Source organism: Panthera uncia, assembly GCF_023721935.1.
Source record: "Panthera uncia isolate 11264 chromosome E2 unlocalized genomic scaffold, Puncia_PCG_1.0 HiC_scaffold_19, whole genome shotgun sequence".
Classification (NCBI taxonomy): domain Eukaryota; kingdom Metazoa; phylum Chordata; class Mammalia; order Carnivora; family Felidae; genus Panthera; species Panthera uncia.
Window position 1 is genome coordinate 1,547,639 of NW_026057588.1, and position 18,396 is coordinate 1,566,034.

At 54.5% G+C, this 18,396-nt stretch overlaps 2 protein-coding genes across 2 annotated transcripts; one reads left to right on the forward strand and one right to left on the reverse strand.

The window, feature by feature from the left end:
- Nucleotides 1–1,518: 1,518 nt before the first annotated feature.
- LOC125915632 (tigger transposable element-derived protein 1-like) lies at nucleotides 1,519–8,961 on the reverse strand. The gene is made up of 2 exons (XM_049621563.1): nucleotides 6,764–8,961; nucleotides 1,519–4,562 (listed from the first exon to the last, which is right to left on the reverse strand). The coding sequence occupies exon 2, from the start codon at nucleotides 4,442–4,444 to the stop codon at nucleotides 2,582–2,584; it is 1,863 nt and encodes a 620-aa protein (XP_049477520.1). The 5' UTR covers nucleotides 4,445–4,562; nucleotides 6,764–8,961; the 3' UTR covers nucleotides 1,519–2,581.
- MZF1 (myeloid zinc finger 1) lies at nucleotides 8,938–18,147 on the forward strand. The gene is given in 7 exon segments (XM_049621559.1): nucleotides 8,938–9,041; nucleotides 10,284–10,720; nucleotides 11,165–11,348; nucleotides 12,057–12,127; nucleotides 12,248–12,368; nucleotides 16,486–17,105; nucleotides 17,107–18,147. Coding segments are annotated over 7 exon segments (2,283 nt in total). The 5' UTR covers nucleotides 8,938–9,004; the 3' UTR covers nucleotides 17,920–18,147.
- Nucleotides 18,148–18,396: the final 249 nt, after the last annotated feature.

The following is an 18,396-nucleotide window of genomic DNA, read 5'->3' on the forward strand; positions in this document are numbered from 1 at the left end:
AGAAGAAGTGAGAAGTTTTGAGGGTGTAGGTTGGGTGTGAATCTAAAAAGGAAGGAGGGAAGCCCAGAAAATTGGCTCGTGTAGGATAACAGCGCCAACCGGCTGATGGAACCGCGAAGGGTGGCGAGAGCTGACCTCAGCCCGGAACCACTTCCGGGCCAGGACCCGCTCACACAGGACTCTAGGGCCAAGGGGCCCCTGAGCCACCTCTCCCGGAGGACTAGCTGGGCTCCCAGGGAAACGGGTGGTGCTTCTCTGCACCACCTCCCCTGCTGTCCTCCACCGGCTGCGCACCCTACCTCAGGCCTTTCCGACACTCCTGGCCGGATTGCGCCAGGACTCACCGCCCCAAGCAGCCACACGGACCAGTCCCACCGCGCTTGAACAATGACCAACCACCCTGGGGACAAGAACCGGGAGCTTCCGGGCCCTCTACTGACTGCTTCCGGCGCCTTGTATCCCCCCGACACCCCCCAACTCTACTCGACAACCCACGCAAGCAGGCCAAGAGGTGAGGGACACGGGTGTCGGTTGCTCCTGCAGGTCTATGGCAACGGCCCGCTGCCGGAGTTGAAAGGCGTAGGAGGCCGCCTCTGTCAGCTAGGTTCTCTAGGAAACGTAGTCCCCAACGCGTCAGAGATCCAACCTGTAGAGTTGCAGACAGTGCATTTCACAGGAGACACGGGGCTTCCCTGTCGCACCACCAGGGCCCCCCGGAAATGTTCAGGGACCTGCTAAAGGTTGCTGGTTGAACGAATCCAGGGCTCTCCAGTCATTTGTTGAGGGCCAGGCGCTGTCCCCGGCTCTGAACAAACGAGCCCTGGAGCCAGACGGGCACACGCATGCCTAGTCTCCGCTATGCAATGTCTGCAAGGTCTCCAGTGGCTGCTCATGCGACTACACCTTCCACCCACTGGGCTTTGGCCTCAACGACTCCTGCCTGGTCACCTGCCTCCTTCAGCTGCTGCACCGCATTCAGCCTCCATGGAGGATATTCCTTCCTCCCATTCCTTAGGCCCTTACAAACCACCCTACCACATTGGGCTGGGTCTGTCAAGCCCTTCTGTAACATGGCATTTTGAAATGACGGGTTTCCTGATTGTCAACAAGGTCCCTGAAGATGAAGACTGAGACACCACTTCCCCAGAAAGCCTACCCTATCATGTCCATGTCCCCAGCTTGGTGGGGTCCCTCCTGAGTGACCTGTCATAGCCTTGTCACATAGAATGTAACAACCTCTGGACTGGCAGCTCCTGAAGTCAGTCTCACTCACCCTGGAATCCACACCTAGCACATTATAAGTGCTCATACATTGTGCAACCAATCCAGTCTGCCACCAGAATCCTAAGAAAAGCTTCCCTTCTCCTTCTCATCCCCCTTACCATTCTCCCCAGGAAAGCAAGCAAGGGGCCTCATCTCACCTTTCTTCCAGTAAGGCTGATCCTTCAAGCCACTGGTCCTGACCCATGTGATGAGTTCACAGCAAGCCCATCAATGCAATGTTAGCTGAGACAGAGGTAGCAAGAATCCTTTCTCCCATCTTTATTTTTTGGCACGTGTGTGTGTGTGTGTGTGTGCGTGTGCGTGTGTGCGCGCGTGTGCATGCGCATGTATGCAGACATATGCAGATACCTGTGTTGAAAGGAGTCCAGGAGCCCAGACATCCCTGTCCCACCACCTGTGGCTCATCCAGCTAGCGCACAAGAACACCTTCCCTTGCTGACTGACTGTGGTTTGCTGGCCCAAGTGGTGTTTCGGCAATCAGATGGACACCCCATGATGCCTGTGATTACAGTTTGGGGGGACAGGAAAACAAACTGGAATGAAGGGAGACAACAAGACTGTCAGGACGTGGGGCAGTGTCCATCAGAATTAGAGCTTTGGGTCTAACATCTGAGAGGCTAGGCTATAACCAATGCACTGGGAGCTAACTCTGAGGTGACCACTGAGCTCTTAGGAGTGGATGGTATTTTCCAAAGAGCACCAGAACCAGGAGACTGTCAGAATCACAAAAAGCTCAGAGGCTGGAGGGAAACCAAGACACCATGCCACAGAAATTCAGAGAAGAAAACATTTCCAAACCAAGCAAGTGATCCCTGGTATCAACAGTCACAGTGAGCCAAAGTGCTCTGGCACTGAGACGACAGAGGCTGTGGAAGCCAGAAGAGGTAAGGGTGGCATGGAAAGTGAGAAAGGACATGCCGAGAGCAGGAAACCCTCATCTAAAGTTGGCTAGGAAGGGTAACAATGGTGCAGGGAGAGGTCAGGTTTGGAAAATGGAAGAGGCTGGTCTCAGTTCTGGCCCCTCACCACAAGGAAAACCACCCTGGCAGACTGTGCAGGGCAACTACCATACTACAGGGTGTATCTCTGTCATGGGTGAGCACTCCTGGGCCTTGCATCTCATCTGCCAATCAGAAGACACCACCGTTCTGTTCCCCAAGCCTAGAGTCATGGGTCACTATACAAAGACCACAGAGCATGAGATATGAGAACCATGGGGAAGAAGGAGCAGTATCTGGCCTCCAGAAACAAAACACCATTAGACAGAACTCATGTGAGGTCAAGTCCAAGCCCCAAATCATATAGGACAGCCAGAGGTCTGACCTTCAGGACCTGTGCCCTTAGCCACTTGCCCACCCTCTATGGGACCCACTTGGGGCAATGGCAGGCTTCCTGCCAACTCCCTTGCTGCCACCACCACAGGGCCTCCTGAGGATGCAGCTGCCCGAGACTGTCGCCTCCTTTCCCGGTGTAGCTCCCGGAGGCGAGCAAGGGCACAGTGGACACCCCGGGAGACCCGCAGGCTGCGCTCCCGGTTTGGATCATTCTCTATGAGGACCTGTAAACCAGCAGCAAAGTGAGACAGAGCCTGGGCGAGATGCTCAGGGCTCAGAGCACCCACACCAGCTTCCTCAGTGCCTGCACCCACCACAGCCTCTGTGAAATCTGGCTCTTGTTTTCTAGAGACCAGGCCATTCCCTGTCTCCCAGGGCAGCCCAGAACCACTCATGTCCCCATCCTTTGCATCCTGGGGGATGCTGTGGGGTGGGGGCTCCCCATGGGCCTGCAGCAGGCTGGCAACATCAGCCTCAGCTGCATCTCCAAGGCCCACATGCCGAGCTAGTGCCACAATGCTGCGGCGGAGCTGAGGCACAGTGTCAGGCTCAGGGGTGCCAGCAGGGACACACTCAGGCCAGAGCTTCCTCCAGGCGCTGTTCATGGTGGCAGGCTGCAGCTCTGCCCAGGCTTCAGCTATATTGTCCACAGCAGTCACGACAGTATAGCTGCGCCAGAACTCCTGCACAGAGGGTCGGTCTTCACCAGTCGTCTCCTGGACCAGCTGGCTGAGCGTGCGGCGCAGGTAATAGGCCTTGAATGTGGCAATGACACCCTGGTTCATGGGCTGGATCAGGGCCGATGTGTTCTTAGGCAGGAACTCAACCCTCACGTGGGCTGAGAGGCCACCCAGGTGAGCAGGGTGGCAGGGTGCACCATCCAGGAGCAATAGGGCACGGTGTGGGAGGCCATGGCTGGCACAGTAGCTCTCTACAGCAGGACAGAAGCAGCCAGTAAACCACTCCTGGAAGATGCTGGGTGTCAGCCAGTCATTGCGGTTGGAGCGCCAGACCACAGGAAGGCTGGCCTTGGAGCAGCCCTTGAGGGCACGTGGATTCTCCGAGGGGTACACTAGCAGAGGCTTCAGTTTAAAGTCACCAGCTGCGTTGCCACCAAGCAGCAGGGTCAAGTGGTCCTTAGAGGCCTTGAGGCCAGGCCCGGCTGCCCCCTCCAGTGCCAGCAACATGCGCTCTGGCAGCCGCTTCCAGAACAGGCCTGTCTCATCCACGTTGAAAACTTGGTGTGGTGAGTAACAGCCCTCCTCCAGAATGGTGCGCAGCACTGGGGGATAGTGGGCAGCAGCCTGGGTGTCAGCCACAGCTGGCTCATCTGTCAAAAGCACATTGTTGCGAGCCTTGAATCGGGCAAACCAGCCGTTACTGGCCCCGAAGGTCTCAGCCTGAGTGCCACTGCCCTGCTCATGCTGCAGCTGCACAAAGAGCCGTCGTGCCTTGTCCTGGATGAGCAGTGTGCTGATGGGCAGGTTCTGCCGCTTTTGCTCCTCAATCCATAGGCTCAGCAAGCGTTCCATATGGCCCATCACCACACCCCGGCAGCGGGTCAGCTGCGTGGCACTGACAGGTGTGGCTGCCTGGGAATTGGCCCGGATCTTGTCCTTGTTGACACGGATTGAGGCGACAGTAGAGGTGGCCAGCCCCAAGGCCCGGGCAATCTGAGTCAACTTCTCACCTTCCTCAAACCTCCGAAGCACCTCTAACTTCATATGCAGGGTGATGGACTTTCGGTCCCGCTTGGCACTGCGGCGGAGGCCAATCCCACCAAGGGGTGCCTTCCCCGACACCTGCAGGCGGGAAGTTGTCTTCATGCCGCCTCCCTGAGCCACACACCTTGATGAAGCCTCTCCGCACTGCCAGTTTCCACAGTAGCTACCAGTGTGCCCACAAGGGCAGCCTCTTGGCCTCTCCTGCCACACCTGCTTCTGCCTGTAAGACAAGGACACATGGGCATTAATGTGTAAGCATATGGAAGTCCCAACCATCAGCTGGCCTTTCCGTGCTCTGACACAGAGCACCCAGCTCTGCTGACCACTGCCTCAGAGGCATGCCCAGTCCCTTCTTTCCCTACTGCTAAAAACACTGCACACTCACTTCCAAGTATCCTTTGCATCTAAAGGAGCATGTCACTTAGTTTTAGCTTATGAGATCAAGAGATGTCTGCTAGGAGACTCTGCTCTCTTCCCCTAGCAAACCTCTTGCAACCACAAGATAGTCTAGAAACCCTGGCCCACCTCCCAGACACTAATGAGCAAATGAGGTACCCACTTCCATGCTTCTCACCCTTTTCATGCTTCAAACATCAGTGTGGGTTGCTGAATAATGGTTCCTAAAGACATTCACATCCTAATCCCTATGAATAAATTACCTTACCTGGAAAAAGGGACATTGTGGGTATAATTAAGTTAATAATCTTGAGATGGGAAGATTATCCTGGGTTATCCGAATGGGCCCTAAATGTAATCAGAGAAGGCAAAAGATTTCACTCAGGAAAAGGCAATGCAACCACTGAAGCATAGAGGATACAGAAGGAACAAGGGGCGCCTGAGTGGCTCAGTCGGTTGAGCATCCAGCTTCAGCTCAGGTCATGATCTCACAGTTTGTGAGTTGGAGCCCCGTGTCAGGCTCTGTGCTGACAGCTCAAAGCCTGGAGCCTGTTTCAGATTCTGTGTCTCCCTCTCTCTCTGCTCCTCCTCTGCTCATGCTCTGTCTCTCTCTCAAAAATAAATAAACATTAAACAAAAACAAAAACAAAAAAAAAAGGAACCAGCCCTGCTGATACCTTGATTTTAGCCCACTGAGAAACATTTCAGATTTCTGACCTCCAAGACTCTAAGATAATCCATCTGTGTTGTTTTAAACCACTCATTTTTCAGTAATATGTTACAGCAATCATAGGAAATTAACACAGAAGAGAACCAACCTAATTTATGCCACAAACTATGGAGCACCTGAGAATAGAAGAGGATGGTGGTTCTCCACACGGCAGCCACAAAGATCCAGTAAGAACTAAGATCCTATCTCCCCTCTGTTCAAGCCCTCCCAGCTCTGAGTAAAAGCCACAATCCTCACCAGATTCTTCAAGTGTCTTAGAGCCTCTTCTTTTATTTTGCTCACTCCTGCCCACATCCTTGGGGCAGACTAAGGGTGCTCCTGACTCAGGGCTTTTGCTCCTGTTTCCTTCAGCCCATGCAGGGCCTGGGCACTTCCGTTATCTGCATGGCCTGTTCCCTCTCCGACAGATCTCTGCTCAAATGTAACCTAATCAAAGAGGCCCTCTCCACCTACACGCTGCCTGAAGGCAGGAGCTGTGTTGGCTGAGCTCTCCCTTGTGTCCTCAGACCCAAGAATAGTGAATCCAGTAGTCGCTAGCTGATGAAATTATTAAATTAAGTACAGCGGTGGAAGGCATGCTTTTCACCTTGTCCATTTTGCATTTTGAATCATGTGGAAGTAGCACTGGATCAAAGAGTATACACACACACACACACATATATATGTGTGTATGTGTATATGTATGTATATATGTGTGTGTGTGTGTGTGTGTGTGTGTGTGTGTGTAGTGCGTGCGAAATACAAGGGACAAATGACTGGCAGGTTTGTTTCTGCCATGGCTATGGTATCGATACCTTCAAGGATCCATGGACTACACATGGCTTAAAATAAGGTGGCACATGCCACAGGTCCCCCATGCCTGGGAGGCAGGGAAATGTAGGTGGACATGAGAAAGGCTCCTCTTGCTTACTGAACCACTCACGCGCTGCGCCATTGTTCTTTCAACATCCATGCCTTCCTCTGCTCACCCACAATTTTAAATTAATTCACCCACACGCTCATTCATTCATTCCCTCCCTGCCTCCCTCCCACCCACCCTCGTGAGAAAGCCTCCAAACCCGCCGCCGGTGGAGGCTCGCTGCCCAATGTCTCGGCGGAGCCAAGGGCTCGTCCCCTTGAGACTACATTTCCCACAAAGCCTCGGGACCGCCGGAATCTTCGATTGGCCCATTCGCGCTCGTCCCGGCCTGCGCGCGCAGCGGCCTCTCTTCCTTCTCGCCGTTTCGGACCGAGAGAAACGGTGCCCAAGCCCCTGCCACCGGAGCCCGGGCCCCCGCGCGGCTGACTGCCCTCACCTCCGGACCGCGACGCGGGCCGGCTGCTTCAGCTGGGCGGCTGGGGCTGCGGCTCTTCCCCATCTCCTGCCTTACAGCGCCTCTTCCCAGGGGCGGCCGAGCTCAGCCTCCAAGTTGTCGGCGGAGGCGGAAGATTGCCTGCGACTATCGAGATTGGACTAGTCCGCGCGGGGCCAGTCCCCGACGGCGCTCTAGGCCCTGCGCCCCGCGCTCGCAGGCCAGCCGGGAAATGTAGTTCGACGACGAGGATGCTGCGCGCAGAGCCCAGGCGGGGGCGCCGTTGGCTGTCTCTACCCAAAGCTGACTTGCTTTCTGTTTAATTTCTCTCGAATTTTTCCCGCCGCCTGCTTTCTTTCCATTATCCTCCTTACCTCCTTCCATTCCTAGCTTTGTCACCTCTTTCTCCCAGTTTGTTCCCCATCCTGGAGAATTAATTCCGCTCAGACTGTCAAATCCTTTTTTTTTTTTTTAAGTTAAAAATAAACTCAAGGAGTACATGGTAAACGGTTGTTTACCTCATGGAGGGAACTAGCAGGATGACATAGGTGGTTCCGGGAAGATGAGAAAGAACAGAAAGGGTGAAAGAAATAAAGGACACTGAGGGGTGACTGGGTGGCTCAGTCGGTTAAGTGTCTGACTTCAGCTCAGGTCATGATCTCACTTTGTGAGTTCAAGGCCGGCGTCTGGCTCTGTGCTGAACGCTTGCTCAGAGCCTGGAGCCTGCTTTGGATTCTGTGTCTCCTGTCTCTGCCCCTCCCCAGCTGGCGCTGTCTCACTCTGTCTCTCAAAAATAAACATTAAAAAAGAAAATTCTTTAATAGAAAAGAAAGAAATAAGGAACACTGAAATAAAAGCCCAAAGTCGAATTGGTGCCCTACAAGCGAGCAGGCCTGGGTGTCTCAGTGTCGTAAGGTTGATACAACTCTTAACGCCAAGCATTTGCAATCTGGCCTCTGAAGAGTTACTTCTTATAGGGAATCAGATAAGCTGAAGTGGGCTTGGTAGACAATGCTAGGAAACGCAGAGAGGGTCCCCAGTCATCCTTTTTTGTCCTATTGTCAATTTTTGGATAAGTTTCCCTAACAAGTCTCCCTCCAACTGTCTCTACTTGCCGTCTGTCACCCTTCTCTAGGTCTTTGAAAACTCTCAATCCATCTCTAATTTCTGTCCCCTCCTCTCCTCTTGCCTCTGTATGTCTGTATTCCTTATCTGTCTCTTGAATCTCAATATCTGCACTTCTTGTCTTTGTGAATCTATTCTCACTCTCCCACTTTGTCTCACCTTTCATATCCACCCCTTCTTGATCTCCCTCCCTCTTGCTAACTTTACGGACACTCCTGTCTACCTAGCCCTGACTCTCTGATCCTCTGGCTTCTTATCACATTCTCTAGGTCTCTGAAAGGAGAAATACCTCCCCGTTGACTTTCTTTCCTACCGGTGTCTCGGTCTCTGTATCTGTTCAGTTACTTTCACGGTCTCTCCTTGAATCTCTCTGCCCCCGAGTGGACCCTCATAGGCTTTGGGTCTCTCCCTGCCCGGAAGTCTTCGCGTCTGTCTTTCCTTACTGTCTGCTCGGCTTCTCTGCTCCGGCCCGCTCCCCAAGCCCTTATCCCACGTCCCCCATCGCCTCTCAGACGGCCAGCGGCTCCCCTGGGTTGAGCTGGAGACCTACTAGTCAGCCCATCCGGTTACCATGGAAACGCCCGGGCCCGCCACGTACACAATGGGACGTCGTCTGGCTGCGCGTACGCGCACGGAGGTCTCAGCCAACTACACTTCCCAGAAAGCACGCGGCCAAGCCTCTCCGAATCTGCCGTCCGGGCGGGCGATGAAGGAGGTGCCCCTTTCGAGGCAGAAGGTTGCCATGGAGACGTAGGTTGCCGGCGCCCTAGCGAGGACGGTGATTGGTGCAGAACCCTGCTAATCCCAGGAACACCCGTAAAGAATTGAGGAAAACGTGGTGGGGGGCATGCGCGGTTGGGAAGGCGGTGCTGCTGTTCGAAGCCCCCAGAGAAGCTTACGCACGTCGACGGGGCATGGACGCCTGGATCTGAGGCGGGGAGCGCGGAAGAGGCGGCCGGGCGTGTGATCTGATCGTTGCGAATGCTACACCGGGGGACAGGGGAGGAGGGTGGAAAACGAGGCGAGGGTGGGGGAAGAGCCAGGTGGCACTCGGGCTGAATGCGTGGAGCATTCTGGGAGACCTAGTCCGTCCGGGGAGGGGGAAGTCGGCGATTGCGCATGCTTAGGAGCGCGGAGCGGCCCGCTGAGCGTGGAGGTGAGGGCGGGGACCTCTCAAAGAAGAAGGCTTGGGCGGGGACCCGGGCGGCGACCGCGAACTCTTGGATTGCGGCTACCCTGCGGGAGTGCGGAACAGGGACCTAAGCACTCCCTCTCGGTGAGCCCGGTGCTGTCGGCGACGCTCATCTATCACTGAAATGCCACAGCGACAAGCTCTCGGAGCCCCGCCCCCCCTTCCCGGTTGCCCTGGCGGCACTAGACCAACCCTGGGAGTGGGAAGAGGGCGCTCTCCCAAGTGGAAGTTGCCCTCCAAGATTTCTGGTAAATGTAGTGCAGAAACCTTCGCAGGGGCTGGCCGGCTTAAAAATGGTCCAACCTTTTCCCAGGGTTTCGGGTTGACCTGGAACCTTCAGGAACGGAATTTGACTCACGGGATCAGGCGACCCTGGAAATCGATTCTTACGTAATAAACTCAGATTTCTTCACAAAGCCTGCACATTAACACCAGCTGCAAAAGGAGCAGCAATGGCAGGGAGGGGGGAGCGCCCCCACTTACAGGGGATCGGTAAGGATGGGGAAACTGAGGTTCACAGAAACTTGCCAAGGTTATGTAGCAAATAGGCCAGATCAGAATCTCCAACCTTGCTTGCAGGCACCCGGTCCAGTGGTCTTGGGGCCTTTGTGGGCCCCCTGGAGCTCCCCCATCACCTCCTAACCCTGCCTAAATCAGGAAACTGAAGAGATGATGGGGCATTACGTAGCGTGATAATAAGTTCGGCTGGTTCAGAATGGGGCTGAATTGGGGGGGGTGGGGGGGATGCTGCCTGGAGGCTTGGCCACACAGTTGACTTTGCCCCGGGGACGGCGGGGGGGGGGGGGGGGGGGGGGGGGGGGGGGGGGGGGGGGGGGGGGGGGGGGGGGGGGGGGGGGGGGGGGGGGGGGGGGAGGGTAGTGGATGTTGTAAATGTCATTTACCTGACAGCCACAGGGCAAGGATGAGGTGGTGCACATAGAAGGACAGGATTTAGAGGAGAGGAGGTGCCTTCTATTCCTAAGAAGCACCTTGTGTTTGGAGCAGGGAATACCAGAGACTAGGTCCCAGCTAGAGACCAGAGACTCAGGTGCCTGGCTTGTGACCATCTCTGTGTGCCCGTTTTCTTATCTGCCTTCCACTCGGTGCAGGTCTGAATATGGAACACCACAGCATACAGTAGGTGCTTAGTAAGCATTTGCTGCTGTTTGTCCTCCTCCCAGCAGCCTCATCCTATTCCTCCCCCAGGGGAAGACACTGTCCTTGGAGCCCCCAGCCCAGTCTTTCCAATGAGGCCTGCAGCACTAGGCTCCCCAGGTCACACATCCTTGGAAGATGAGCAACCTGTCATGGTGAAGCTGGAGGACTCAGATGAGCAGGGTGACGCTGCCCTGTGGGATCCGGGCCCAGAGACTGCACGCCAGCGTTTTCGACACTTCCACTATGAAGAGACAGTGGGTCCCCAAGAGGCCCTGGCCCAGCTCCGGGAACTATGCCGCCAGTGGCTGCAGCCAGAGGTTCACTCCAAAGAGCAGATGCTGGAGCTCCTGGTCCTAGAGCGGTTCCTGGGTGCACTGCCCCCTGAGATCCAGGCCCGCGTGGAGGGACAGCGGCCAGGCAGCCCTGAAGAAGCAGCCGCCCTGGTCGAGGGGCTTCGCCAGGAGCCAGGAGGGCCCCGAAGATGGGTGAGTCTGTGGCCCTGAGCCAGGGTCCAGGCTGGAACAGTATCCAGCTCTGCCCCACCCTGGGGAGTGCCATGCTCAGCCAGACACCTATTCCTTGTGGTTTAGAAGTGGTCACTTGCAGCAGACCTTGTGTGAGCATAGACGCGTTTCCAGGGCCAGCCTCATTGGTCTATCCCTACATCACCTGGAGTCATGGACATGGGAAGGGATGCACGGTGGGGAGAGAGGGAGACCACTGGGCATTCCTGGGTGCCTGCAGCAGGAGAGCAACTGCGGGTGGTCCCTTCACTCCTGGCTCAGTCCTGGAGGGAAGTGGGTCCTTGGAGAACAGAGTAGGTCAGGACCCCTGGAGTCCTGTGATGGGGTGGTTGCCCATAAACCCCCCTGCTTGTGCAAAACCCAACTCTCTGCCTGGGCCCTTGATGTTTGGGGGCACCTCTCCAGGTCACAGTCCAAGTACAGGGTCAGGAAGTGCTATCAGAGAAGATGGAACCCTCCAACTTCCAGCCCCTCCTTCAAACCAAGCCACGGACTCCAGAACGTGGACCCGGGACACCATCTGAAGCCACACACGAGTCACCGCTGGGCCTTCAGGTGAAAGAGGAGCCCATGGTTACAGAGGACCCAGGTGAGGGCACGCAAGGTATGCATGGCCCAAGGCCTGATTGGGTGGACCAGAGGGGCCTGGCCTCAACAGCCTAAAGGTCCCCTGCTGGATGGAACTGTTCATATGCCCTAGTAGCCCCCACAACCTGCCTAGCTAGTGGCCATCACTACTCCTCACATGCCAAGTCTGACTGTTACAACTATGTTTCTCTGCTCTCCCCTAGCATGGAGTAGTAAGCTGTTGGGGTTCTGTGTGTGAGGCACGTGGGATTCACTCCCCAAGGGGATCCATTAGGAGACAATAGCAATTCTCTGGAGAGCAGGCAGCAGGCTTGAATATGGGTTGGTGTGACTGAGGGAGGACCCCAGGGTGCTGGAAGGCATACCCCTCCCCATTTTACTCCTTCTAGGCAGATGCCAAAGTTGGCTTCCCAAACCATCCATCATTCCTGTGTGGACCCTAGTGCAGTGCTTCTCTCCACCCTCACTGGCCATCCTACCCAGGACTCATGCAAGGGTACAGAGCACAGACCTGAGCTTATCTCATCCTGCTGTAACTTCTCCTGTGGTCTTCAAGGGGGCTTTGCTTTACTCCACCCCCAGGCTGAGCCCTTAGAGATGCCCAGCCATGTCCAGCTCCAAACTTGGATTCCAGCATTTGGCATACCACTGAGGAGGGCAGTGGGGTGGGGACACCCATGGGCCACCTGACCCCAACCTTCCTCTACAGAGCTTCTGGATTCTGGGCCTCTAGCCAATCCCCAGGAAGCCACTTCCACTCTCCTGCCTAAAGAGGCCCAGGTGAGCCCCATACAGACCATGCTCCCCACCCTGTCTGGGGAGCCTCAGTGGGTGGGGGTCAGATAGGTCCCTCCCTGGACCTAGCTGGGCACAGACGAACAGTGACCACTATGGTTTCAGGATTGTGAGATAGTGCTGGACCAGGCCTCTCCCCGCAGCGAGACTGGGCTTGAGGGGCCTTCGTGGAGGGAGCATCCTGGGGCCCTGTGGCAGGAGGAAGCTGGGGGCATCTTTCCTCCAGGTGAGTGAGATGGAACATGGTGGGGCAAGGCCCTCTGCATGGTAGCGGCACATCAACCCATCCCACTCCTGGCCCTGCTCAGGTGGCCCTCTCATTCCAGCATCTCCAAGCTTCTCCATTCCGTGGACCATCCCTTGCAGCATGTAACTTTCAGCATCTCCTGTCCTCATAAGTCAAGCCCTCAGCCAACCTGTTCCCTCCAGCTACTGCTCCCCACCATAGTAAAACCTCCTTAGAGCAGGGCCTGTATTCCCCACACCCCCATCCTTTCCCAGCCCTCCCATCCTGGATGGATTCTGGGTTTGCATCCCACTGTCTGGATAGTCGGGGAGGGAGGGTCTGGATCTGGCAAGGATAGTAGGTTAGTAGACAGTGGGCAGGAGGGACCTTGACACGGGTTGAGGATCGGGCAGGACAGAGCAGGAGACTAAAGGCCTTCTGCTGTCCACCTCAGCTTTACCACTCTTGGTCTGCCATCATCCAGTCTCCCTGCGTCTTCTTTCTTGTTTCCTGGACCCCTTCTTTTTCTTGGTTTACTCCCTTGTTCTGGGGGACCTTTCTGCGAACTATGGTATGGGAGATAAAAAGTTTTGACATGCTACATCTCTAAAACGCACTGATCTAACATTCTGTATTAGGCTAGTTTGGCTGCTTGAGGAATTCTTTTTATTTAGTTTCAAAGCTTTTTCATCATCATTGGTGAGCCCTTTCAACTTGAAATCCGTATCACTCAATTGTGGGAAACTACCTCGAATAGTTTCTCTCGTTTTTTTTTTTTCTCTCCATTGTTTTGTTTCCTTGTTTCTGGTATGCCTGTTACCTGGTTCTTGGTTATATTGCTTCCTCAGTATGGTCTCCTACCCTCAACCCAGCCTTTTGCCAGGATGGGGGAAGAGATCCAGGAATCAGAGCTACAGCAGTGCCCACTATTTGCTCAGAATTCTGTGCAGACATCCCAGGTCTGTTCCTTGCAGCAGTCCAACCCAGCTGCTGCTGAACAGCCTCCCCATCCTGCTTGGTGGCCCTGCCTCTTCACCTCCATGGCCAGAGCTACCTGCTACCTCCAGCTCCTGAACTTTTCAAGTCTTCTTTGGGGTCAAACAGGGTTTGGGTTTTTTGGGGTTGGTTTTATTGTTGTTTGTTTTTCCACTTTCTTTACTACTAGTTTAATATGCACTTTCTCCAATCTGCTACACAATTAGTATTTGCCCCTTAGCTTTCTGAAATAGAAAATGTTACGGGGTTTGTTTCCTTTCCTCTCACCTTTGTGGATCTTATGCGTTAAAAAACAAAAAATTTTGGTGTGGTTTTTACTGTTATTTCAGGATAGAACAAAGTTAAAATAGATACCTTTATTACTTGTAAGTCTCCATTTGCTATGTTTTTTTGTCAATAAGGATCCTAATTCATCCTTTTTCCATAATGTCCTTGTTTCATGGATGGTGATTCCTCCTTTGAGGATTTAGACATACTTTAGTGTCCTTTCCAGGCTGTTTAGCTAGTTTAGTTTCCTCAAGTGTGAATTCTCCAGCTGGTTGTACTGTTGACAGTCTGCCCTTCATAGCTGTAGGAGCTTCATTTGTCCCTGCCCTACGCATCATGCTAGGTGAGAAGACTCATAACCTTGAAGTGGAAGTACCATCTGGGCCCCAGGACATTCAGTGACGATACTTCTGGAGCCCAGCCAAAAGCAAGCACCTTATTCCTGGTCAGGTATGTGGGTGGACTGAGCTAACCCAGCCCATGTCCTCAACCCCCAGCTTCGTGACAGAGCCTGGCTTTAGACCTGGGGACTAAAGTCACAGGGGCTTCAGAGCTCACTGTGCAGGCTCTGGATTCCTAAGCCCCACCAACTGTCCTTTCTTTCCTTTGGAGCTGTCCAAAACATTTTTAAATATTTTCTCAGGTTCTGTTGTCATTTCTGCATGTTGGAGCTGAGAGAGTAGGATCTGGCACATCCCTAATCTGCTGTTTTAGTCTTAAACTGGCTGGCCAGGCTGGGCCTCGTACTTTGTTTGACCACCACCTCTAACTTGGACCTGCTTCTCTCTCAGTTCAGAACCCCACAGTCTTTCAGCTTTCTCCATCCACACTGGCACCACCACCTCAGACACTTTGGCAGGTTCCTTCTCTGTATCCACACTCTCTCTGTAGACAACCAAAGTTCGCATCTTCAAATAACTGATTCCTTCAGCTACCTTGGTCTCCATTCAGGACTCCTGGCTGCTCCTGTGCAGCCAGTGTTTTCATCGTAGTATTTTTTTTTTTATTTTATTTTTTTAACGTTTATTTATTTTTGAGACAGAGACAGAGCATGAACGGGGGAGGGTCAGAGAGAGAGGGAGACACAGAATCTGAAACAGGCTCCAGGCTCTGAGCAGTCAGCACAGAGCCCGACGCGGGGCTCGAACTCACGGACCGCGAGATCATGACCTGAGCCGAAGTCGGACGCTCAACCGACTGAGCCACCCAGGCGCCCCTTCATTGTAGTATTTTAAATAGCTAATATATTCCCATGTTAGAAAATTCAAAAGGCGCAAGGGAGTGTACACTGGAATTCCCCTCCCCTGCCTGTGTTATACAGTCTTGTCCCTCAACAGCCAGCACTACCATCTTCTTGTGTGTTCTTCCAAAAAGATTTTGTGCATAAAAAAGCAAACACAGATTCAGATACATACTTGTTTCTCTTTAAAATACATGTGAATGCCTAATCACCATGTTTCACACCTGACATTTTTCCTGCATCTTCCCACTTCAGCACACAGCAGCAGGTGCCCTCCTCTCTGGACAGCTGCGTAAAGCCCCCCTGTGGCTCACTGTGGACACACTTGTTTATCCATCGCAGCTCCTACTTACATTCCTTTGTGTGGATTTCCAGTGGTGAACTGAAAAATCTCATATATAGGTCATTTTGAACAGTGGGGAACACAACTGTTGAAGTGCATAAAAGTGAAATGCTGACCAGAGTGTGAGAAATTTGCTATTTTAATGTATTTTGCCACACTGGCTTCCCATTTCGCTTACTAGCAAGGCATGCAAACACTTGGGTCCCTCCAGGGACGGTGTGAGAATGATAGATGACTACAGCTCTAATATTCAGTTTTCTTAGGAGTGAATTGAGCATATATTATGGGATTTAGTATTAGTTACATTTCCTTTCCTGTTCACCTCCTTTGCCCGTGTTTTGTCAGGTCATTGGTTTTGTTGATTAATTGGAGCTCTTTACTTAGAAGCTTAATTACCCTTTTGCTTCTGGAGAACCTGTCATTCATTTTTTGGCTCTAAGGTTATCAATGCTGTGCATGAACGATTTCCTTTGACACAGTGTAATTTATGACTTTTCTTTGACAACTTACTGGATTTTCTGTCACCCACTGAAGTCCTTGCTATTCTCTTAGTCTCCTTGCAGCCTTCCTCTTTTTCTAGTCCCTGCTTCTCAGTTGCATTTGCTTACACCTCCTTCCTCACACAGCATCTAATGCTAGAGTGCTCACAGCGTGGCTAGGACCTGCTACTTCTTTCCATAGACACCCACTCTTATTTGATCACACACAGGGCCGGGGCTCTGTGTGCCATGCATATGCCACAGCTGCCATGGTCACATTTCCCTGCAGACTGAGCCCCAACTCCTGAACTCCACAGCTGCATGTCATCTCTGCCCCTCAGGTGCCCCATGCACATCTCAGGCAAGGCACATCAGACCAAAGTCGTGCGGCCTGGCCCACTCCCCTCCAAGTTACCTTCCTGTTGGCTCCACTTCCAACCTCCCTCAGACCCACCCACTTCTGTGTATTTGTGGAAACCATCACCACCTAGTGCAAGGGCCACCTGACCCATTTTTGCCCTAGAGCCCTTCCAGAAAGACGATTTTTGCCAACTTAAGCCAGGCCTAGAAAGCATGTCCCCAACTTCTGAATCCTCCTCCTCATGCAAGGTTCTGTGCCCTTGTCACCTCCTTTGGGAAACACAGGTAGAGTCCTTGCCCGTGCCCTTGTTACCTCTGTCTGCCTCACTGGCTAGTTTCAGGCAACTCTAGTTCACACTCTTTCCCACCGGCTGGAGTGGGTTGGGAACAGTTCTCTTGGCATGCATGACTGGATCCCCTTGTGCAATGCAGGGTTTGCACTCCAGATGGAAAGTGTCTCTGCTGGCCCAGGCACTGTGAGCCCCCACCTCCATATCCCCTGGGACCTCCGCATGGTGGGCCTCACGGACCAACTCCGGTCACCCTCCCATGAAAGTGGCTTCTCACGTGCGCTCCTGCTCCCCAGTGGCCCAGGAGGTGAGCAGAACCCCACAAATGAGGGTTCCTGCCAGCTTATGAGCCCTATGCTAGGCACAGCCCGCTGGCGTGCTCCCAGGGGCCGGGGCCGGGGCCGGCCCAGCACGGACCCCGGGGCAGGGAGAGGTGGCCACTGTGACGTGTGCGGGAAGGTGTTCAGCCAACGCAGTAACCTACTGAGGCACCAGAAAATACACACGGGAGAGCGGCCATTCGTGTGCAACGAGTGTGGCCGGAGCTTCAGCCGAAGTTCGCACCTTCTGCGCCATCAACTCACACACACTGAGGAGCGGCCATTTGTGTGCAGCGACTGCGGCCAGGGCTTCGTGCGCAGCACCCGCCTGGAGGAGCACCGGCGTGTGCACACAGGCGAGCAGCCTTTCCACTGTGCGGAGTGCGGCCAGAGCTTCCGACAGCGCTCCAACCTGTTGCAGCACCAGCGCATCCACGGCGACCCCCCCCGGCCCTGGCGCTGCACCCGCTGCACCTCCCGGTGCGCCTGAGCCCCCAGGGCCTTTCCCCTGCAGCGAGTGTCGCGAGAGCTTCGCGCGGCGCGCTGTACTACTAGAACACCAGGCAGTGCACACAGGTGACAAATCCTTTGGCTGCGTGGAGTGTGGTGAGCGCTTCGGTCGCCGCTCAGTGCTGCTGCAGCACCGGCGAGTACACAGTGGTGAGCGGCCCTTCGCCTGCGCCGAGTGCGGCCAGAGCTTCCGACAACGTTCCAACCTTACACAACACCGTCGTATCCACACCGGCGAGCGGCCTTTCGCCTGCGCCGAGTGTGGCAAGGCGTTCCGCCAGCGGCCCACGCTCACACAGCACCTGCGCGTGCACACAGGCGAGAAACCCTTTGCCTGCCCCGAGTGTGGCCAACGCTTCAGCCAGCGTCTGAAGCTCACGCGCCACCAGCGGACGCACACTGGGGAGAAACCCTACCACTGTAGTGAGTGCGGCCTGGGCTTCACGCAGGTTTCCCGGCTCACCGAGCACCAGCGTATCCACACGGGTGAGCGGCCCTTTGCCTGTCCTGATTGCGGCCAGAGCTTCCGGCAGCACGCCAATCTCACACAACACCGGCGCATCCACACAGGCGAGCGGCCCTACGTGTGCCCGGAGTGCGGCAAGGCATTCCGCCAGAGGCCCACGCTCACACAGCACCTGCGTACCCACCGGCGCGAGAAGCCCTTTGCCTGCCAGGACTGTGGCCGCCGCTTCCACCAGAGCACTAAGCTTATCCAGCACCAGCGCATCCACAGTGCCGAGTAACCAGCGCTCACGGTACCCTTCCTCTACGTCCCTCTCTTTTGGCCTTTTGTTGGGGGGAAGTGTGTGTGTGTGTGTGTGTGTGTGTGTGTGTGTGTGTGTACGCACGCCCACGCAGAACACTTACCTCACAGGGTTGTTGTGAGGGCTGTGATCAAGCTTAGGTACGGGCAGGTCCACCCAGGACCTGGATCCCCAGTAGGTGCTCAATAAACAACAGACAGAACCTGGGTCTGGTATCCACCCACTCAATGCCTCCCCAGTAGTTGGGCGGGTCCCTCCATCCACCCCACCCATCTACTACTTCTGCAACCACGCAGTCTCTGTGAGAGCCATGGCCCCCTGCAGAGGTGACTCCTAACAGCATCTTGTGGGTGCTGCCTTGTACCATGCCTACTGTACTATTTGTCTGTGATGCCTTCAACCTGAACAACCTTGGGTCGGGTCAACTACCAAATGAGGACTGGCCCAGTTTTCCCC

Coding starts and splice junctions, on each gene's coding strand:
- LOC125915632 (XM_049621563.1), bottom strand. CDS start 4,444: ATGAAGACAACTTCCCGCCTGCAGGTGTCGGGGAAGGCACCCCTTGGT.